At 40.0% G+C, this 24,075-nt stretch overlaps 1 protein-coding gene across 2 annotated transcripts in view; it reads left to right on the top strand.

Moving 5' to 3' along the window:
* MAPKAP1 (MAPK associated protein 1) overlaps positions 1 to 24,075 on the top strand; it is a 101,294-nt gene that overhangs the window by 743 nt on the left and 76,476 nt on the right. For both annotated transcript variants that reach the window (XM_068657156.1, XM_068657155.1), the window contains exons 2-4: positions 8,626 to 8,949; positions 13,753 to 13,842; positions 18,340 to 18,488. In XM_068657156.1, the coding sequence (XP_068513257.1) occupies positions 8,691 to 8,949; positions 13,753 to 13,842; positions 18,340 to 18,488 (498 nt within the window). In that variant the 5' untranslated portion in view covers positions 8,626 to 8,690. The remainder of the gene's footprint in view (positions 1 to 8,625; positions 8,950 to 13,752; positions 13,843 to 18,339; positions 18,489 to 24,075) is intronic.

The raw sequence follows: 24,075 nt of genomic DNA, 5'->3' as shown, positions 1-24,075 counted from the left end.
ACAGAGTTCTGTGAGAAACAGACCGGTGTGTGCACCTGCAAAAGGCTGCTTACACTCATGAGCAGGACAAGGAGTAAGTAGGGTGCAGGCTGCGTGCCCCGGGGCAGGACCAGCTGCTCCCCGCGGGCTGCTCCGGGCTGCCTTTGCCCAGGGGACTGAGTGTCACCTCTGGGAAGGTGGCCCCAGGACCAAGTGTCATCTCTGGGAAGGTGGTGGCAGGGCTGAGGCTGCCTTCAGGCCCTGCCTGCAGGCCCGCACTGCCGTGGTGTAGGGCTGCAGAAGCAGATGGTAATGGTACTGGTTGTGGCACTGCGTTGTGCTTGAGATACACCTTGCGGTGAGTTCGTTGCCTTATGTTTTGCTAGCAGCAGTTCTGCATTTGTCAGAAGTGGCCAAATGAGGACTTTGTTAGGCAGCACTTCTGACAGATCCCAGTATGCGTTCTGACATGCTCTGTGTGTGCTGAGCAGCTTTATTAAACCAGGAGACCTAGCGGTTTGTTGTCTACAAATTTCTTGTATGAGACAACACAAACATAATCTCTGCCTCGTTTCCTTTTTGCTTGAGATGTGCTCTCTAAATCGCTTATTCTGAAAGCAAGACAAAGGTTCTTAAACATGTTACTCTTTGTCTGCCGGTGAAGAAGAAAGACCAAAGTTTTGTCCAGACAAAAGTTAAAGGCCAGAGAAAAGGGAGATGCTCATCGATTGCTGAACCAGTGCGTACCTGTCCAGTTACATTTGACACGGAGTACCAAAGAGGCTTGATGTCGTGGAAGTTTTTTAAGCAGATGTTTTGCTCATGAATGCTTCTGCAGGTCCGTAGAGGTTGCAGTCTGTTACATTATGAAAACATAAGGTTACAGTTGTGCTCGTTCAAAGCTATGCTTTTATGCCATAAAAATATGTTTGTGCAGAGAGAAGTAGAGTGGCAACAAAGTGCAACAAGGCTGTTTCACATTCAGCTTCTTTTGATTTGTACTTCCCCTAAACAAATAAACACTATAGAATGTATGAAAGAAGAAAATAAATACTCACTTGTCATTCAAGTTTCACCTCAGGTGTGAACAACTGTAGACAAGAATTAGAGTAGTATTGCTAAACTGAACTGGGAGCTTGGAGGAAAGGTGCAAGGAATTGCTGGTTTTACTGTTAAATCTACATATAGGGAAGAGGAGTTCTTAAAAGTTGTTAGAATTAAATTCTAGTAGCCTACTCTTCTCTCTCTCTTTCACTCCCTGTTTGCCATCACGTGTGTGCCTTGCAGAAAGTTGTGTTTGTGGCTAGATTTACTGTCTGCATTTCAAATCTACCTTTATGGGTGTACTCTTAGGGTTGGTGTATACAGAATGAGTGTTTTGTATAAAATACTTCTAGGGTAATGTCTTGGTAATATAGGGTCACATTTTCTGGGACTGAATGTGATTGTTTTGTTGAAAACCGACGTCTGGAGTACTGTTACAGAAGGGGTTATGTTATGTTTGAAAACCATCAAAATATTCCAGTTCAGACTAAACTACAAAAATAAGTTATCCGGCAAGGCTGAATATACAGTTGTGGCATCTGAGATATATATGTGTGTATGTATGTATCTAGTTTTTGATAGTCCTGTTTTAAGATGGGAACTCTAGGTGCAATTCTGAATTGTCATTCTGTGAATGACCCAGAGCTCTGTGATCCCATGTCGGATGCTCGGAGGGGACGTGCTCCCTTCAGCTAAAATCCAACGGTGCGGTTGCGCAGCAGCAGCACGGTTCTGAGAGTGGACTGGTGAGCTGGCTCAGACAAGTGCAGGTGGGTCTCACGTGGCCGGGAAGCTGACGGGCTCCAGCCGGGTGAACCTGGCTGCACGTCAGCATCGGGGAGCAGCAGGCGTGTTTGTGGCTCCGAGGCTCTTCTGCAGATCCTATGGGGTTATGGTAGGTGCAGCAGGACTCGGCCTTTGCCCTGAGTCGACCCAGAGCACGAGTGGTAAGGCTGCAGCCCTCCCTGTGCTTGAAACACTGTTGAGACAAGCTGGGCTTCAGCACCTGCAGGCAGGCTTTGTACAAAGCAGCTGTGCGAGGTGGACACGGGTGGCTCCTGGACAGCTCCTCACACACTGCTTGTGGTGGAGACCCAGGTAGTGAGCCGTGCTCAGGAACATCCAGGCAGAGCTGCGGCCCTTCACAATGGTCTGAAGGGCTTGGAGGCGGCCTTAGAAAGCCCCCTTCAGACTCTCAATATTATACAGGCCACAAAAGGGTAGAATGTTGAAGCTTTCTATTTTGGTTATTTCTTGTTGAAGACTGAAGTTTGTACAGGGTATGTGTTCAATAGTATCAGGGAAAGTCTTTGAAAGATCAACGTTTTTTTTAGGCTCCTGAATGCTATAACGTGAAGAGCCAGAACAGAAACTGCAGCGGAGTATTTGAGAAGCTTGAGCCTGTTCCTGCAGCCTTCTGTTTGCAAGCCGATGTTATATACGTGCATCCTAGGAAAATTGAAGCTTAACACATCGGCTTTTAGTGTTTTAGGCAAGTGAGTGATCAGCTGCGGTTTCATGTAGAAGTGTCGTGTCACTGCTGGAAGCCTTCCCTGCAGCTGTCTGTGCCCACAGACATGCACCCGGCCTCCCTGCCGCACGGGCAGTGGCTGCTGCCCCCCGTTTGTGGACAGGGTGCTCATCAGCAATAAGAACAGAAGGAAATTGCAATCTGTTGTTTAAAAGCTATCCTGGTCCGGTTTGTTATTTTAAAATCAACAGTCTTAAAAACAAATGCAAATAATTGTGGTTTTTCTGGATAGCAAATTCTCCCAAACACGGGCTGGGGAAATGGGCCGCGGTGGTTCCAGCGCGTGGGGTCATTACAGCCTGGCACTGCGGGTGTAGTGTGTGACAGGGAATGCCTGCTAGCCAGGATGGAAAAATAAGCATAATCATAGCCATTAAAAATTAAGCAAAGTGTTTGCACATATTTAGATTAGGGGAAAAAAAAAAAAAAAAAACACAGGCAAGATGCCGCTTCTCTAAACTGTTTCTATCCAAAGCATTCAGTACAATATCAGAATGAAAAATGACAACACTTTGTCATCTGTTCAAATTGATATTGCACTCTTTGCAGTGACAGCTGAAAAGGCCCACAGGTGCCATATAAAGAGGTGACCATGTTGTCATATTTCATTTAGGCATCCCTCTGCAAAGCCATAATTACCTAATTAGGTTGTTAATTAGGAGATTAGCATTTCACTATATTGATAGAATGCTCTTTGCAGGCATGAGTCTAGATACAGATTTGTCTGCCCTAATTTATAATCTCTGCATTTTTTTATACTTATTTATTTGCGTAAAATCTTGATGCAAGATAGCGTAGGTTATCTGAGAACCAACTTGTTTGCAGCTAAACAAAGATTTGACGAGATCAGGAAACAACCAGAGAAGAGTGCGTTGTTTCCATGTAGACTCCGATATTCTCTCCCTCCTTCCCTAAAGCTCAGTAACTAAAATATTGAATTTGGTGTACCTTGTGTCCTGCCTAGCGTGACAGCAAAAATAAAGCCAAGTTCCGAGCGGTTTGTGCAGGCAGAAATACGTATCCGATGCCAGACTGATATACAGGATTGTAAACTAACAAAGAATTTGCTGAAAGTTGTGTGTAAGGTATTGTTTCTCATCATAACTTTCAAATTCCAGCTTCACTTGTGAAAGAGCACCTTTTAAATGATTATTTCCTTTTTAATGATAGGCCTGAGCATAAATGACAGCTTCTCTAAATAAGTATTCATTCTTAAAGGCACTTGAGCTTTTGTTGAAACGTAAACTTGAATTTTCATATATTGCTTTTCACTTCCCTTTATCCTGCGTGCACAGGGCTCCGTCTGGCATTCAAGGGTTTTGATTATTTGTACTGCTGCAAATGTAGATAACCAGAACCATTTCTTCAGCAATTGCAGACAGAAGTTAACTGTGAAATTATTTCATATAACCTGAATCATAAATTTTGAAGTATATTCACACCGTCCTATTCCAGCTTGTAGGATGTGGGGGAAGAAATCAATTTTTATTCTAATTTTTTCATTAGTTTTTAAGATCACTTTAAAGACCTGCAGTGAGGAGTTTAAGTTCAGCGAACGTGGAAGCCCTTGAGCGCTGACATGCAGTGTTATATAATTCTTCCAGCCTGCTGTGCTCTGAGTTCAGCAGTGATGGTTTGGGATCCAGGTTGCACCCTCCAGAAGTTGCACCTTTGGAATGTTGATGGTTACAGTGAACAGAATGTGACTGCTTGGTGCTTCCTCAGAGAGGGCCATCAACCTAAACACATTTTCCTCTTGGGGAAAGAAAAAAAAAAAAAAGGGGGAAAAAAAGAAAATGAGCTACAGGTCTGTAGAATAAGAAATTTCAGTTCTTATTTTTTTAATTTAGAGGGGAAATAACCTTCCAGGAATTGGCTGGAGAATCTTGTGGAGAATTTACAGCTGCTTTTAGCCACTTGAACCAAAAGAGCCTTAAAATTATCACATCAAAATTGGCGGAATTTCAAAGTTGTAGCTCTTTCTGAAGCAGGACATTTTTAATTGCTTTCAGCTTTCTCCAATTTTTGTCACTTATTCTAGCTTACGTAGAGGTCTAGGAGCAAATTTCATGTGTCAGACATGATAGATTTTGAATTACGAAGAGCAAAAATATGTAACTTGTCTGCGAGTATTTCTTGTACTTTGGTCAGTTGTAGCCTGTCGCGGAAGGGTGACGTTGGCTTGCAACTTCGGGGACGACAGTCGTGAAGTGGCAGCCGTGTCGGAGGGCCGAGCTGTGAATGTGCCCCTGTGCTCAGAGCTCGGGCAGGGGTCGGTTCCTGCCTGTGAGGAGTCGGGTGTGCGTGCCTGGGTGTGCCACCGTGCCCTCCGTTTGGGACCTGCGTGTCACCTGCTGGGAGCAGGGCAGACCTGTAGGACGTTGTGCCTTGCTTCCACGCTGCATTACGAAAATGTTGGTGTGCATAACAGCCGTGCTCCTCTTGCTGTGGGAGACTGTAGGTGCCATAAACGTAGCAGCGGGGTACAGCATGGGGAGTGCTTGCCGTAAGATGAGCAGGCTGCGATCCAGCTGCCCGACTGTCTACAAAGGCCCCGTGACACCCGGCGAGTCCTTCAGCCTCTTGCTGGTGCAGTTTTACATCGCGGATGTTACCTTACTGCGCAAGGCTGACAGGAGGCTGTGCTCCTGGTGGGCTCCGAGGTGCTCCAGTAGTACCGCGAGGAGACCAAAGAGGGGGTGAGCGAGAGCCTTCGGATCCAGCGTGCCGGTTAGATAATGTGCAGAGACTAAGACAGATGAATAATAAAGATCGAGAACAAAGTGAGGGGCCGATTTGGGTCTGTCCACCCGTGTGATGAATCACGGAAGGTGTTTGCTGATAAGTCGTATATCATCACAGCACTGAACTGTATATCATGTCATACAGACGTACTGGTGAGGCTGCCGAGGTTTCACAGGGCTCCTCTCACTTCTGGTCTTCGCACAGTGCGCGTGGCAGCTGTGCAAAGTATTCTATTTAGCGGTAGTATAATATTTATACACTGCAAGTATTAAAAGAACGTTTACTTTTTGTTTATGATTGAGGAATGTGTAAGTTGGTGGTGCTCAGGAAGCCCCTGACTTGTGTAAGCTCCTGCGGGTGTGATGACGGCGTGTGGGTATGAGGAACGCAGAAATGGCTGCGTGCTGGCAGAGCTGAGTAGCTCCAAAAATTGATCTCATATCTGTGATTTTGCTGGAATTGATGCCATAGAGGCATAAAGGTGTTCATCTAAAGGTTTGCAAAGCTGAGCTTTGGTTCTTTGAAACCTTTTACTGTCATCATTCCTCTGACCGGATCTGTGCTATCTAATTCTGCTTTTATCAAAAGGAGGAACCACTTAGAATTGTGTAGATAGCAAATACGAAGGTATGGGGTAAAAATCTAAATTGAATTTTGAGGTCTGACTTCTTTTTTTTGAGGGGTGTGAAATATTCATCGAATTTTCAGTTATTGTCACTTTATTGAGATGTATTCTTTTGGAAATTCTGAAGAGGAGGGAGAAAAATGTGTTTGTATTAAACTTTAGACTTTTAAACAGAATTTCTGACTGCTTTTCACTGTCCATGTTTATGGGAAAAGTGATTGCGTGTGTAAAATTGTAAAGAAGCTCGGGTAATTGAGCACACGGACTGCTAATGGCACGAAGTCGGGGTGCAGAGTATAAAGGTAAAAATCTCGCATCTGCTGTTACATGTTGTTAACTCCCTTAGCAGACATTAAATCATTTCAAGTACAATAATAGTGTGGGAGGTAAATTAACTAACCATTAACAATCTTATAAATACACAATTAACATGCCAACATTTATATGACACATTGATGGGGCAGCAGTAATTTTTGATTGGGAGTTTGCAGACCTTTTAGAAGCCGAAGGCAGTTGCTTATTTGAACAAGTTCTTACAGCGTGCAGGTAAGCATGGCCTTTTCCTGAGAGCGGTGTGTAAGCATTGTCATGCAGACAGCGTTCTGGACGTCCGTGCTCGGTCGTGTTGGTCCCCTGGGTGCCGCACGGCGCTGGTCGCACCCTCACGGCTCGCGGGCCCCCGGCACGTGCGCTGCGGCGAGGATGTTTGCCTCGTGGCCCCTTGCTTTGAGGGCAAGGAGGGGCCCGCAGGGAGGGCAGGCCTACTTTCCCGAACAGAAATAGTCAGAAAATAAAAAATAGGACGTGGGCTCGGCGCGGACCCTGGAGAGCTGCGGCAGGCGGTGAGCGCGGCCGGCTCAGCACCGGGTCGGGTGGGCCCGGCCAGCCCCAGGAGTGCAGGCACGGGGCCCCGAGCTGGAGGCATAGCTCACCGAGAGGGGTGGGGGCAGCCTGTTCATTACGAGCTGCACGCCAGCTTGATTTCTCTACCATTCTCTTATTGAGTTCCTGCTTGCTGCTGGGTCTGTTGCTTAATAAAATGCTTCTGAGTTCTTCCATTTTTTTGTTTTTAAATGGAAAAGACGCGGTCTCTCAGAAAAGAAACAGCAGCACTTGTGGCCAAGGGAGGACGCAGACCCGAGATGGTGGCGGATCGAACTCTCTGCTTGCTGAATGCTCTGTTTGCTGGGGGGAGGACACTAGCAGAGGTGGTGAATTTGCTGCTTGCAATGTATCTTCAAAATGTAGCTTTAGCTCTGATTAAATGGGTACGCAAATAAAGTAGTACAGTTATTTTCAGCTAAATGCAGAAGCCGCGTAGCAAGGCTCCTGCTATGAATATGTGCCTCTTGCCTTGGAAGCCTAGGGGAAAATTATGAATGCATTTGGTCCTGGAACAAGCCTGCCTCATGCTTTCTTTCACTTTGTTCTGTTAAAATCCACCAAGGAAAGGCCAGCCGCCTTTACCAGATTTCCATGGGATACTACTTGGGGATTTAAATTTTATTTCCCTTTTGCTGACAGATGTTTTTCAAACAGTAACGATAGGGTTTTCTGTTTTTTATGTTTAAAATGCTAAATTGCTACATTTAGTTCTATAGCTGGCATAAATTTTGTTCAGAGATACACAAATGATTAGAAAAGCAGTGGTGATTCTGAACTTCTGGGGCTCGCTTCTGGGCCTGCTTCTCCCCAAGAGCTGAGTCCAAACCCCAGCAGCCCCCCCGAGCCCTGCTGCTGGCGGGGGACCCCGGCTCTCCTGCGGCCTGTGCCCTGCGGTGCTGCTGCTCGTGCAGCTCTTCACAAATGAGCCTGGCAGCGAGCACCACCTTTGCTTTTCGGGTTGGTTGCCAGCAGGACACTGCTGTGCCCTGGTCCGTCTCAGCTGCACAAGGGCTCGTGCCGGCCCGTGCAGGTGGTGGGAACGGGAGGCCCGGGCAGCTGCTCTGTCCGAGGCAGCCCGGACTTGAATTAGATAAAATAACTGTAAATCCTCAGCTACAGTAAAATGGGGCAACTGTTTGAGTGGGGGTTGTTTGTTTTACCTGCTTTGTTTTGTAGGGTAACTGGTGCTGTTGAAGTGTTTAGTTCAGGCGGGCGGTGTGTGCTCACAGAGCTCTGTAGTGCAGCGCTTGTCCTGCACGAAGCACCGCGCAGCAGCGGGCGTGCAATGTTCAGCCCTGAGATACGAATCTCTTCATGTTTAAAGTCTGTCCTGGAAATCTAAATTCTGAAGGGGCTGGAATCAGGTAATTAAGCAGTTGCAGAGGCAGAAGGAAAACAAACGCTCTTAAAATGGATGAAAGGAAATTCAAAATCCTGTTTTTGTAAATTTATTGTTGTTAATGGGCAACTGTTTATTTTGTGTACATTCTTCCCATCCTTCTGTGTGTAGTACTTAGAATATTTCACCTTATAGCAGCCGTCCCTTGGAAAGCAAGGAGAGCTGTCTGGAGCTGTTTTGTTTGGTGCTCTTGGGATTCAGGTTGCAAGCTGTCCTCCAAAAGCACCGTTCTTTAAATGGATCTCAGCAAGCAGCGTAACTTAAACTGGAGCAGAATTAAAATAGTTCACGGTACAAAGTTGAGTAAGATTTTATGCATCCAGAATGTGATCCGTCTTGATTCAGTGTTTGGTTGTGATTTTTTGTTTTGTTTATTTGTTCGGGTTTCCCTAAGTGCTGTGTTGGTTGCATTTCTAGGTACAGTGTCCATGGAACAAGATGGAGAGAAGATAGTACAGTGAAGTGGTGGTCCTGCGTACAGAATGGCTTTCCTGGACAACCCAACAATTATACTTGCTCATATTCGGCAGTCACACGTGACCAGTGATGACACAGGGATGTGTGAAATGGTCCTGATAGATCATGATGTCGACCTGGAGAAGTTTAATCCCTCGTCAACCTATGGGGACAGTGGTTCAGAAACACAGGGAAGCAACGGTGAGACTCAGGGCTATGTATATTCCCAATCAGTCGATATTACCTCAAGCTGGGACTTCGGAATTAGAAGACGATCAAACACAGGTAAGTGATATTTGCTGAAGAAACAATGTTAGCCTTTTAAATTCAGTTTCTGTTGGTATGGTATGCATGGGCAAATCAGAGCATGACTAGCTAGAGACCTGCTAAAGTTTTCCTTTTGTAAGGTAGAGACCCTTTTTGTAAAAGGACGTGTTATGATTCAGATACTTTAGTGTGCTGTCAACTGAATTTTAATTGCTATTTTACTTAATCATGTACAGAGGAACATTGAGGTAGTCAGCTTTATATATAAAAAAAAAATTAACTTGTAAAGACATCAAGTCTAAATCCAAAGTACATGAACAGTCTTTGATATTTCTATTGTTAATGTCTGGAGGGGTGTTAACTCTTGAACAGGATCGTTCTTTTCTGAGAAAAATCTACCTAGTGATGCATCAAATCTATTTGTTATAGAAGAGAGGAATGAAGTTTGTGAGGCAATGAAGTGAATGATTTGTCTGTATTTTGTCTTTTCAAGTCTTATATCTGAGAAAATCTTTGAGCTAGGATTTAAGTTACCAATTAGTAAGTTTAAGGAGGATGTGCACCTTTCCAAAATATGGTCCGTTTGTCTCGATGTGAAGAAAACCGTCCCATTTGTTGTTAGGAATATTCAGATTTCTACTTATACCCAAGTAATGCAAAGTGCAAAAATTCTGCAATATTGAATATGTATGAAATGGTTGCTATTGGGTGGTTAATACTGATCTCTTTATTTCTGTCACGGTACATCCTATTTTTCCAAATTATTTCTGAAGGTATTATAACACCACCTAGAGCTCAGAAAAAACATCTGTGCTCTGCCTAACAAGTGAAATGTATGGTATGAGATACTTAGTAATACCTTTTACAAATAAGAATTTGTCAAAACTTGCAGAGAAGACAGAGCATTGATCCTTTGTTCTCATGAGTTCCATTCAGAAATAAGCTGAAGATGTAGCTGCAACTGACTCAAAGGCATGTTGAGAAGTTTAATGTGCCAGATTGTCCAGCATTGTCCATGAAGATTTGTTTAGCTCATTTGATGTTACAGTTTATAAGGAAGGAGAAGCAAAGATTACAAATTTTCAGAATTGCTCCAAAAATTTTTTGATTTCACCAAGTAGACTGATGAAATAATCTCCATTTAAATTATGTTTTGAAACTGTTTCAGTTTCCAGTTAGTGTCATATTCTGAAATAAAGGTTAAAAAAAACTCAGCCCAGTGGGGAGCCATTTTTTTGCCTTCTTTCATGTGGAATGTCTTTTACATTCTATCATGTGTGCTGATACAACCAGGAACCTAATTCAATTATCAAGGCGATCAGCTGATGATTTAAAATGGGGAAAAAAGCCTACAAAAATGCAGGCTGATCACTACTGAACCCTTTTCAAAAATAAAGGAAGAAGAATAAAGTAAATAGAAAGCTAACTGTTTTTAATATTAATGCTTTTTGCAGTAATCAAGTACTTAGAAGTTCTTGATGGAAGAAAACGTGTGTATATTAAGACACACATACAGTCATATGTAAAGGACATATTACATGCTTCTTGCCATAAGCAAGATGTTTACTGTCTGAAATTAGGAATTAATTTGATGTGTGCTGTCACTATTTGAAAATGTTTTTAAATTATGCTTCATAACGTGCATTTCTAGGTTTGGTGAAGTTTGTTTCAAAAAAAAAAAAGATCTTATCTAAAAGTGTGTTTTTTTTTTTGTCTGGATACAAGTAAAAGACATCGAGTAACTGTGAGTTTTCCCTAATAAACTATTTTTCAGCTCCATTTCAAAACATCTTTTATTTATGAAGAATAATAGCAAAGTGTCCTTTAATAATGCTACTACTATTGAAAAATGGCTGCTGTTGTGTTAGGATTAACTGAGTTTTAGTGGTGTGGAAAAAAAAAAAAAGCAGTTGGAATAGTTCAGAACAAAAATTGATCTGCTGTTAAGTATGTTAAAGGGAAATCATTTAAATTAACCTTATCTCTTATTCCGTAACCAAAATAGTATCAAACACAAATGTTACGCTCATTCTGTAGCTGTGTAGTTTTCAGAATATTTCCTGTGTCTCATACATAAAACCAGGGGTCTGTATGTCTCAAGCATGAAAACTCATTACCTGTGAAATCTCCAATTTTTGCTCCTAAAATCTGTAAACATAAGGACATTTTTTTAATGGAATCTGTAGCTACCTGAGTAGATTTAGGAAGAGCAGGAATGTTTGTTCTCTGAAAAGCAGTTAAAAAAAAGTTTTTACATGTGGAAAGAAATGAAGATAGTGTAATTTTGCATATCAACAGGTAGTAGTGGTAGTTTTTTTTTTTAACATGTTAGCTCTTTATTCTCCTGGTTTTTATACAGTCCTAAATATAATTATTTTGTCTTTTACTGTTTTTGGATGGAGTATAACTTCTTATTATCTTTTGCAAAGCTATTGTGAAGTACGTTGCCTTTTATTATTAAGCACCTTACGAGCGTTGTATCTGTTTGATAAATTATAGAAATAACAGGTTACTGCAGAAGAGTCAGCACATCTGAGAGGCTATGGAAGCATTGGTTATTAAGTAGATCTTGTGCAGATGTGCTGATTTGGAAATTAATTTTATATGCATCCCAGTATCAAAGTTATGCCCTAAGATGCACAATGGGTGAGACACGTTCTGGTATCACACGCCATGTGCTGGCACAGTGCAGCTGTTGTCTACCATTGCATTTTTCCTCCTTTTCTGCAGGAGTCGGATGGTTCATGGGGTCCTCTGGCTCTTGGCTCCATCCCCTCACTGCCTTGACACTGCCATACTGAGGGAAAAAAAAATGTAAAGCCGAGACAGGTGTGTGCAAGGTGTTACAAGTAGGGGAAAGAAACATCTTTCCCCATCCATGTGACTGGAAACAAAGGCTCATCTAGCTGACACCACAGTATGTCGGAGGCATGTTTCACACAAAGCTCTCAGGCTGACGTGCTTGTGAGAACTAATCCCAAATAATTCAAACTCCTAACGTGGGTACTGCTCATCCCATCTCATCTGGAGTTGCTCTAAAACAATCCCCCAGTGAGTGTGAGTGGTAACTTACCGTCGACTGTAGATGGAAGAAGGGGACAGGCTTAGCGAAGAGTGGCCGCGCTTCGCTCCCTTCGTCCTGCCCAGGGCCGGAGGCGCTCAGCACCCGCTGGGCTCTGCCCCCTGCCCAAGGCCTGCTCTGGAAGGGGAGCTGCTGATGGCGGCCTCCAAACAGGATGAAAACACGCCTCGATCTCATTTTTGTTCTGGTGTTTTCCTTTCTCTGTTAGATTCCTATTTAAAATGGATGCTTCACGAAGGCCCGCCCGTTTAGGAAGAAGGGGTTTTGGGAGGTGATTTTGAACTTCAGTCAGGACAGTAATTAGAGGGGGGGAAGGAAAAGGCATTTCTTTCAGAATAGAATATCTGTACTGCAGTAGTGGTTTACCCAGTATTTCCACTCATAAGCAGGGATGCTACGTTCCTTATTTAAGGAACAGTAAGATGCACAGAGGAATTTAGGCACCGACCTCATGTCTGTGGGAAATAGGTGAAGTCCCCATTTGTGTCTGTACCTTCAGCTGCTCATTGCAGCTGTTAAGCTTCAGAGTATGTGAAGAATTTTAATATTTTTTAATCAGTTACCACATTGATACTTTTTTTTTTTTTTTTTTTTGGGGGGGGGTGGAAATGGCAGATTTATTTCTGTCCACAGGTCATTTCAAGGGCTAAATGAAAAACAAGAATAGTAGAAAGAATAGAAAATATTTATTAATCCTGTCTTAATTGGTGAAGTGGCTCAGGAAACTCAAATTGTATCTAAAAATTGTCAGAGTAATTTAGTATTTTAGAATCTCTTCTAAAAACCCATTTTAGTTAATGAATTATCTCAATACATCAAAATTGCTAATATATCCAGTAAATTGTTTCCTTCAGTGATCAACATCATTAGTCCTACTTTCCGGTCTAATCTTCTTCCTTTTTCTGAGCGTACCTTTATAACATCGGTTAATTCCTGGGGTCATTGTTTGGGTAGCTGCTCCCAGGTTTAGTTAACAGGGGGATTTCTCTCAGGAGACAGTCAACAAAAAGATGATCAAAGGTATTGTATTGTCTGGTACCCTGGCCTCTAAGTTCTTTGGTATTGCAACTACTTGAGGCTGTTTTCAAACCCTGTTTTGAAGATGGAGTCAAAATACACGTAAAGAAATATTATATTCATTTTAAGATTTGACTAATGTTGTGAAGATACAAATCATTTATTTTACTACCTATAAACTGTTTCAGCACACTGAAGAAAAAGCTATGCTAATTTATATAGCTTTGACATTTTATAATTTTCATGATTTTTAGATAAAGGATTTTATATTTAAAACTTTAATAGTCTAGTCTGAGTTCATTTATCTTTAATTTTTGAAACGGGTAGAGTAATTCATAACAGTAATTTTATTCCTGTAATGTAATATTCACTTCAGTTCATTTGTGCATTAAAATTCCTTTAAGACCGTTATTAATGATTTATATAATGAAATGTCATATTAATCACAGAAGTTTTCACATTTTATTATTCTCTTCCATGTTAATACTATCTTTATGATCTCTATTAATGTTTTATATCCTCTAATTTCAATTATAAATCAAGAACATTTTCATGTTTTTGTTGGTATTTGCTTTTCAGGGGTGCCACCTTTAAAATTTTATGACTTTTTCCCCTACACATGCAGTATAAAACATCTTTATTCATATAAAGGTAGTTAATTATGTCTTTGTTTATAGTAAACTTTCATTGACAAACTTATAGTTATAATATTTCTTTTCAAGCTCAGAGACTAGAACGTCTGCGGAAAGAGAGACAAAATCAAATAAAATGCAAAAATGTTCAGTGGAAAGACAGAAATACTTCTTACTCAGGTAAGAAGAAAAGATCTTCTATTATCCTACTGTTTTTATTTCTGCTTTTGATGCTTACAGCATTTCCAGTTTGTAATTTTCACTTCAACTTTCAAGGCATAAAGAAAATACCAGTTACTGGTTTTGCCTTCCATTCCCAGTTACGCGCTTCCCATGGTGTGTTGTTTGGGGGGGGGTGGGGGCACAGGCTTCCCATTTGTTTTAAGCTATGGCTGGGGCATTCCAAATTATTAATAAAGGCAAAGTAAAGATTAAATTTTTAAAATTTAGTTTGCTGGTTTGAACTACTTAGAGTGGCTGCTTTTTTTTTTTTTTTTTTTTTTGTTTTTTTGCAATGTAAGTTGTTAATACAGTGTTTGTGTGTTCTGTCATCTTGTAACAACGTTATCTTCTCATCCTGTTATTATCTCAGTGAGCAAGAAGTGGCAACAGGGAAGATTTTAGTGTTACTGTGAGATATTTAAGTAACAGGACACGCTATTGTTGCTGTAGGGTACCTGATTGGCAAGTGTCTGCATTCAAAATGCAGGATCAACATCTCCATACGAGTTACGGTTTTCTTACTGTTCCAGAGGTATTTGGTCTACACAGTAAGGAGGAATTTCTTAGAAATTATATTTATAGATTTTTTGCGGTCACTTCTATGCATGAGGGGAAAGTCTATATGCGATCTACTTAAACAAAAGCATAATAAATGCTGTCTTAGCTTATACTAGTATCAGTAACTTCTACAAGAATATGCTGCTTTTTTTTTACTGTTATATAATGAAGTGTTTCTGACTGGATGTTCTACATAGCTTGAATTGTAATGTATGAAATTAAAAATCTGTCTCAGTTCTCTTATTTCATAGCTCAAGCTAGTATCTATTCCTGTTGTATTTGACACACATTCAACCTTTGTGTGGTCTGTCATGCCTACTTCTTTCAAAATTTGTGTATATCTTAATGAGGTCCCCATGTAATCTTCTTTTTTTTGCCTAAATCCTTGTATCTTCCTGGCTGTCATTTGCAGAGCCTTTTCCAGTTCTATAGCATCTCTTTTTAGAGGAGTGAACAAAGCTGCTCACATGAGCAACCCGGTTGCACTAATCCTTAGTACAGTGTTCAGCTATGTTTGATACTCTAGTAATGCGTTGTGAAATGTTTCTGCCTTTATTTCTGTAACCAGAGCTGTACGTTTTAAAGTTTAATCTGCCATAACCTCAAACTCTTTGGTCGATATTTTTGTAACGTTTGACCATTGGTGATGCAATTCTTTTTTTCCTAATTTAACTGCTTGATACTCCTTTGCAGAAATATCCAAGTTACACTCAGATTCCAGTTTCCTCCTGTCTGTGTGTTTTCTTATTCACGTAGGCTCCACCATGACATTTAGTTCCTTCTGCGCATTCCCTTGAAGATAAACATGATGCATCAACCAGCAGCGAAGGAGGTGTCCTGCTCTGTAAAATTGTGCTGGGCTTTCGTTTGCCACTGAAGAAGCAGGCAGATGGATCAGTACCTCCCTGCTGCAGATCAAATTTAAATAAAAAAATAAATTACGTAAAAACTCCAGGCGCTTGGTATCTCTCTTTATTGGCAGAATTGATTTTCTTTCTCAGCTTAGTAACTGAGGTTCTTCATGTTTCTCACTAATTTGCATGAAGAGCAACACAGTAGTAATAGGCTAGGAAAAAGAGAAGCTTTAAGACATAGCATCTGTGTCTTCCTTTTTGTTCTGTGTGTGAGGTGCTGTCTGTTCTGTTCCTTGAGTTTAGCATTATTGGTAAATACACATTAAAGCAGTAACAATAGATGCAGCAGTTCTCACATGGGGGAATTTGGCTGTCTTCTTCCAACTGTTTATCTGAGCTTTAGACAAAGTCAAGCTTATGGCTGACATCTTGCAAACTAAAAGGATGCCGGAAGGTTGCTCTTCTGTACTGCATTAGTCTGATAGCATCATCTCCATAGATAACTCGTCACAGAGAGATGCCCTGCTGTAAAAGGAAACTCTTACTAGCATTTGCATTGTCCTGGAGGTGGATATGTAGTCATACTTTGAGGTGTTAGGCAAATGCATATCCTTTGTGATTCTTTTTTTATTGCTATATACATAAATAAAAAGTCTACTAAGCAGGGTAAAGGGAAGTGAGAGACGAGTAATTTTGTGTACGGTAATAAGAAATAAGATACGTATTTTGTACTTATCTGTCTGCCTGCCATCATGAGACAAGCCACTTGCCTTGTGAAAGGAATGAATTTGAGAGAGGAGGCTGTAGAAAAACTGTGCGCGTTTGGAGTTGGTCAGGGGACTAACAAATACAAAGATGCTCCAGGGGCACTGACTGAATGGAAGTGAAGTGGAACACACCGGAGGTCTTTTTTGCTCAGCTGTGCCACCAATTCACTTCAGCTTAATGTGCATCAGTGCTTTGTCAGTAGAATGAAAATAACATCTCAGCTTCGTGTTGGATAGAGGCCTTGCTACCTTAGTAAAGCAGTTTGTGGGTCCTACAAACCAAATGTTGATATACATAGGAAAAGGTTACTCTTCTTTTATAAAATGCAAGGTATTTTTAGATTAGCCTATGAAAGCAAATACTAAATCATTGTATTTTCATCTTCCATTCATTCATTTAGGAACAAATAGAATGTGAATTCACAATATACTGACAGTCATTCAAAAACCTCAGACTTCAGCCCATATATAGTAACTTGTATAGCTAACAAAACCACAAGTTCGAACAAAAAACATGCACAGAATAACAGGAAGGCTTACTTTCAATAAATAAATTAAAATGTTGCAGTTAAAGCTAACTCTTTGGTCACGTAAGGTATTTGACTTGCGTGAAAGCTATACAAAACTCAAAGCAAAACAGATGTCACTAATGAATGCAGAATAATTTTCAAGATCCTTTTTTTGCACATCCCAAAAAAGGAAACAATAAGCAAATCATCTTAATGTTTCCGTAGAGACTAAAACACTTACTTGTTCACTTGAGCCATTAAATCCATTATTCTCAATCCAAAACGTAATGGATGAGACCGTTATTTTCAATCCAAAAAAAAAGGATGAGAAATACCAGGTAGGGGTAATGCTCTAGCACAATTGTAGTTGATTGTTGTTGTTTGGTTGGTAGGTTTTTGTTTGTTTGTTTGTTTTTAACAAAGGTAAGAATGTGACCCAAAAAAAAAACCACAAAGCACAGAATCCCTAGTGGTGTTGCCGTATTTTTAAAAAGCGTTTAATCAAACTTTTTTGGTTAATCACAGCCTCTCACAAGACTGTTAGGTATCTGTTAGTACAAATATTTAACACATTTGCCAGCTGCCTGAATTTTCAGGCTGGTAAAATAAATTGCGTTTTTGAGTAGCTATAATCTGACAAGTTTTAATTTCACAGTTTAAGAAATGAATCATCTCCCTGTAGATGGAGTCCCTAGTCAGTCTGCCTTAGGAGCGTTTTCATTTCCCTGGAGGGGCAACACGTAAATCTTTGAGAGGTGAGAGAATCCAAATGCACGAATGCAGAGTAGGGTCAGTCCAGGAGAACTGGTGTTGGTTCTCAGTTAATGATTGATTGAGTTTGGGGGTTCTTTGCTCCTAGAGCAGATGTGGAGAAAACTTGTCCAGATTCAGTCACAGTTTCTTGCAGATGAGACCCATTGGTATTAATAATGCTAAAACACCCCAGGCTCTGTCCTGATTTTGTAGTGTCCTTGTAACACAAGAAGCCCTATTTAATTTTATTTATTTATTTAAGTATTCTTGTAAATTTTGAGTTAAAACTGTTGCTGGTAATTCAGCTATGCAATCTCTTCATATGAAAGGAGCTTTACGATGGAAGCGTTTATGAGACCTCACAGACTCCACAAAATACTCCATTAACTCATATTACCTTTGTTTTTATTTATTTATTTATTTATTTATTTATTTTTAGCTTTTTTTAATTGTCCTGAATGGTGTTGGCAGGTTTGATACTTTGAGAGGAGACCATATCCAGTCTACCACGAGAAGTAAATTCCAAAGGAAGGGTTCTTCTGGATCAGATGTAGTCTCTAGCCCACTGCTGGCAGCACAGTGCCATTATAGTATAGTAATGGAGTGTAATAACACATGTTACAAGCTCAATTTGAAATGCAATTGCATGGTCTATTGCAGGTAAAACAACAGTTCTTTAGAAAAAAAGAAAAACAGTCAAGCAGAAAGACCAAAACTGCCAAATTCTCTTTTTGAACCTTTATTTTTATCTCAATTCAAGTGGATCTTGTAGTGATGAGTTCATTGTATGGGGAAAAATGCATCTCTTCCTCAGTCAGATGTTAGCATTGTTTAAACTTCTAATTTTTTCATACCTTTGGGCTATAAAAGAGTGGTGGTAGATTCTGTCTTGCTAAAGCATTTACTGTTTTATATACTTTGTGTTATCCGTCTTATAATGTCATCTTTTTGTGGTAATCAGTAGTCTCTGTACATCTCCTAATACAATACTCTCATCTCTTTTCTGATCTACAGCAGAGGAACTGAGCTCACTGTTTGAAAAAAAGAATTTCAGAGTAAAATCTCCATGTTCTGGGAAGCAGTCAATATTGTCTGTGCGCCTTGAGCAGTGTCCACTACAGCTGAATAACCCCTTCAATGAGTACTCAAAATTTGATGGCAAGGTAAGTAAAACAGATATTTTTCTCTTATATCCAGGTGATCCCTGACCTGAAGATGATAAGCCTTAGGCAGTTCTTGTGTGCATTTACTGGTTCAAACATTAATTAGTCTTTGTAGTAGGCTTAGTTATTTTGGAGTGGTTATCTGGAAACATGCATCTCTTCATCTGAAACATAATAGATTCAGAAGAACCAGTTCTCCACTTTTCATTACAAAATTGTGCCTTACCTTGCTGTTTTTCTCCTCCAGCAGGTTTGTTAGGTAAATGTATAGTGTGGCAGAGTTCTAGATCTATAGGGTTGATGGTGAGACCCTTTGTATAAATGATTGGTTGTTTGGCACTTCTGAAAGTCTCTTCTGCTTAGTCACATCACAGCACTTGCTAAATATTCCACTGTTTGTTCTGTCTTTATCTTCAAAATGCTCTCACAATAGTGGAAAAATCCACGCCCTGTTTAGAGGGTAGAAAAGCATAGCTGCAATAGGACAAGATCTGTGGGGGAAAAAAAGGACTAAAGAATGTAATTCTGTGTAAGTACTCATTTATGTAACAAGTCCAGGAGGTTCATTACAAACCTAGGAAGGTTAGGTTGATTCCTTGTCTGCACTCAGTTTAAGAACTTGCATTTGTTATTGCTCAGAATTGTGGATTACTATCTTTCCTTGTATGCAAACTAGTTACTCTTTATTTTCTTTCTATATCATAAAGTCTGTACTGGAATATAAATGTTGTGGTGGATCAGTGTCATTTGTTTTGAAACAATTATAAATACTGCATGAATCGGTTTTCAGCTGGATTTGTTTGTGGAGTCTCCTGTGAGAGTGTGAAGTTTGAGCTTCATTGCCATTCTGATGGAAGAATTCCATATTATGTTAAGTATTTTTAAAGTGCAAAGTCAGACATGTAACTCCACTAGCGTATTTAGAAGCAGTTAGAGTATTTGTAGAATGGTAACTTTTAAACCATGAAGTTCATGTTGCAAAAGCTGCCTCTATTCTTACCTCAACTACTATGGGCCAGTAAGTATAATACTAATTCAGTTTTCCAAAATGTTTGGCCTCATTAATAAATGATAGCACTACTTCTCTGACAACACAAAGATACCTTGCTGTTCTTACCTCATGAAATTTCAGTTTGGCAAATGTTTCCATGTACTTGCAACAGTTACAGACAGGGGAAGTAAAAATGACATCAACGCTTCTTTAAGGGAAATTTATTACAGTTGAATGGTGTCCCAGTCTGGTTGATTTAATACTTGAGCATGATTTGGGATCCTTGCTAGAATTTTTATCAGAAATTTGAGAAACTTAAGCATCTTTCCCTCCCATTTTGATAATCAAAATTGCTTTTTATTTATTTATATGAATTATAGTTGACCGTAATGAACATCTTAATTTTCATATTTGATATACTTAGCAGGTGATTGTTCTATTTGAAGGAAATTGTACTGTACGAATTAGTTTCAGATATTAATGAAATACATCAGTGTTACTCAGTTGTGATGTGTAGGGTGATATAAATCAGCTTGTGTGTGATTTAGAAATCAAAGTACTTATGTAACTCTCCAAAATAATTGAATTGGCATTTTGTTAGACTATAAACAGACTGTATTAATTATAACAAGATTGTTTATATTACTCTGGTAAGTTTTTCAATAGAGTGGTTATAAAATTTATTCTCTAGACTTCTGTATCTGTTGTTTTTTAATACCTACTTGACCATCTGAGATGTAGAGGAAACATTATAGTTTGCTAGTGACTTACTCTACTTACATAAAGTTTGTTGTATTTTCAGGCAGTAATGTAAACATCCAGATTATCATTTTTTCTTTTAAAAAATGTTTTTAATGAAATACCATCGATCTGGTATTTATTTTTATTGATAATATATGAGCAGTATTTTTCAGATAAATGCAGTTCTTTCAGGGAGTAGTGCGTGACTTATTTACATAATTAACAGAGCCACGTATCTCTTGGGAAAATGATACCTAATTGGGGAGAGGTGGGGGGATAAGGAGGGGCTAGGGGCCTAATTAAACATGTCTTTAAAAAAAAAAAAAAACTACTTAATTATGTATTTACTCGAGGGATCACAGTGGCTCTGAAATCTTTGAGATTATAGCCAGGCCCTTCTTTTTATATGCATTTATTTGAGTATTGTAACGTAAGCTTTCAGCTTGTTGGCTAACACCTGTTTTGTGGTAAACCTTCAAGAAAGCTCTTCATTTACAGTATGTGAGCTTTGTTCATGTGGGTTCAACTGCATGCTGAATGGTTCCCACTTACCACTAATTTAGCTTCATAACTGACCTGAAATGCTATAAAACCTTTCTATGCAGGGTCTTCCTTGCCCTGCCCCACCCCACCCCAGCCTTTGATTTATTGTTTTAAGCTGATCAGTTAACAATAAGAAAACATTGCATGCAATAACATCAACCAATTCATTAAAATGCTTACATCTTGCAGGCGTTTTCTGCCAGATTTAGTGTCTTTTTCATAACCACTTCTGCAATTTTATGAAATAATAAAATTTTAAAGCACTCTAATTTCTTCCTGTTCTGATCAGTTCATTAATTACCGAAAAATTAGAGAATATGGCTTGTGAAATGCAACTACATTGGAAGCATTCTAATCAGCTCAAGAATTCAGGTGACTCTTGGCACGTGGTTACACAGGACAGACTTCTGGCTTTCATGTGCATTGTAAAACTTCAGCTCCTACCAGAAGACATTCTTATAACTTCTCATGCCTGCATATTCAAGTTCTTCCTTAATGTAGTTGATGTAAACCTAACTCTTGCCTGCATGGTTTGTAAATCATGTGGGTTGGACATCTTGGTTAATAAATCTTGCAAACTGTAGCTAAGATTATCATATGAAAATAAGCCTTATTTATTAATTCAGTTGTCATTTGTATAGTAAATTACTCGAAGGCTTAAGAAATCAGTTGCCATTTTGGTTTCCTGTATCTGCATGCAAACTAAATCATCAAACATTTTATAGGTAAGTTTAGCTATATTGCTCTTTACAAGATTTGAAAAATCATATTCTGATGGCTTATAGTCCCAACCAGCTGACTGTTGATAAGGTTGGGAAAATAAGACAGACCATAAGACAGAGTCGAAAGCCATAGCCATGTACCAGCAATGAAACACAAGAGCGTTGTAACCGCTTGTTTCAGCGACAGAACTGTGAGATTCACAACATTCAGATTAACATTTCTTTTCAGGAGTAATCACAATTATTAGATAATGACTGTTGATTTTTAGTGGTAAGTTTTGTTGCAGAATCAACACCTTAATTATTCTGCTCTTCTTTATTTTGATATTCAAAAAGAGGGTCTAGCATTACCTGTCTTTCATTAATTGTTTTATAAACATACGTCTTCTCATTCTATAGAAATTCAGAATACTTTTTTTTCAAATCACAAGTGTAACTTGCGTGAGTTGCTGGAAAGTGGGGTGATGAGTCTTATCTGAGATATTAGTCATAAAGGATACTGATTTAGTACAGTATTAGTGTCAAAGCTATTCAGCCTCATGACCACTAGCAAAAGTAAGGAAGTGTTGCCAAGTTCTACTTACTGGGACAGAGGGAAGTCATGCAAGAATCGACTGTTAGCTCTGCAGGAACCTGCATGACTAACTCTTGTTAAGGCCCCTGTTTACAGTTCCTGTGGAAGTCATCTTTGAAGTCCATCCGCATCCATTTTTCTTTGTAGTCTCTGCCACCTTTAAGAAATTCTAATCACTTGAATTGACAAGTGTCTTGTCAATTCAGTTTTTGAGATGCCTCTCACCAAATGGCTGCTCTTACATCCTGAGAAGAATGTTAACAAACACCGGAGTGCTACAGGACTGTTGAAAAAAATAAACTAAATGCCAAAGATATGTAAAATAGTCAAAGAAGAAAGCTGAAATCAAAATGTAAAAAAGGGATCATTCAGCTCTAGAATAAACTTGATGTGCAAGGCAAAAAACTTTTCCTGCATGCAGACTAGTCTTCTTGATTTATTTTTTTATTGCAAAATCCATAATTACTAGCCGACAATCAAGACTTTAAGAGTCTTATAGTTTTTCTGACCTTATAGGGGCTTTGTGGGCTTACTTGACTACTGGAGATAATTTAAAAATAGGTTACCATGAATTTTGATTGGATAGATACTAAAAATCCTACTGCAAGCAACGGTACCTCTGAATGGTATTATTTTTTTTTATGGGCAATTTTGGTAATGTGTTAAAAACCAACAATTTCTCTTACAGCAACTGTTTTAAAAATGATGCTGTGGAAAGCATGGGGGGAAGGGATAATTCATGAGTGCTAATTGCTTGGCTGTTAATTTTCATAAGTGTTGATAGAAGCAGTTCCTTAAATTAAACTTTGTTTAAAATGTATCAGGGGAAATATTCCACAATGTCGGGCCTGAAGTGAAAATTAATATGAATGCTGTGGCAATTAACACGTACTGGTTAATAGCTTTTAGCAGCATTTTGGGATGATAGTCCTTAAATACATTTTTGCATGCTGCTCTTGTTTCAGTCTTGTTCAAGAGTATTTCTGGATAATCATGAACAAATGTTTTCCATAGTCTCCAGTATTAAATAGCTATACTTAAAGTACATAAAGAACTTACGAAAGAAGCAATACTGTTGTATTTAATATTGAGAATGTTTAAAACAATCCAGTATTGAAATCTATGAAATATTTTTATGTAAATACTCTGCCCCAGAGCTGCGTAGAATGTCCTCATGTTTTTTTTTAAAGCAGTTGCTTTTTCTGCCAATTTTAGTGGTTTACATAAAACATGCACTCTACTGAAATACTTGAAATAAAGGTACTTACCATGTTATCATTTATATGACCTTTCAAATGGTGTTTGGATTAGGTACACATTACTCTGCTCTAGCACACACCTGGTTCTAACATCTTGTAATAAAATACACATAATGTTGCAGGTAGTTGTTAAGAGAGATTTATTAGAGAGAATTGTGTACAGTGCTTTTTTATGCTTTGCAAACAGCTCAAGATGTGAGTTACACAGCCTTCGAAGTTTTGGAACGCTTGCTTTAACTATCCTTGTTGTGATGTCTCTGTGCCCCAGGTGGCACGATGTGGTGAGATGGGCCAGCGCAGCTGCCGGAGAGGTGTTTTAGTTCCGCTGAAGCGGAGGCTGTGCTGTGCTGTCTTCCTGGCTTGGCTTTGCGCTTCGTTTGGCCAGGTACAAGCAGCATTGCTTGGCATCACCCCCTGCTGGGGGACGATCCCGCTCACCTGGGCAAGAGGAGCGGGCTCCCCGCACACCAGCTCGGCCGAGCAGCACATTCCTGGCTGGGGGCTCCGGGGAAGCTCCGCGGCCTCTCCCCACGGTGCTGCTCCTCACGGTGCCTGGGCAGCGCTGTGCACTGGTGCCAGCTCAGGAGAGGGGGACAGGGACACAGACAAGGTCAGGGACAGGCAGTGTTACAATGGGCGCTGCAGGTGTGGGCTGCAGCCTCTTGCTCGGCCCAGTTCCAGAGCTGCACCGTTGGGCTTTAGGCACCTGAAACAACTGCTGGGAGCATGTAGTTGTGTCCCGCTTTCCTGTCAGCCG

Source organism: Anas acuta, chromosome 20 (genome assembly GCF_963932015.1).
Source record: "Anas acuta chromosome 20, bAnaAcu1.1, whole genome shotgun sequence".
Classification (NCBI taxonomy): domain Eukaryota; kingdom Metazoa; phylum Chordata; class Aves; order Anseriformes; family Anatidae; genus Anas; species Anas acuta.
The sequence above is the reverse complement of the archived record's forward strand: the minus strand, read 5'-3'. Positions and strand labels throughout refer to the sequence as shown.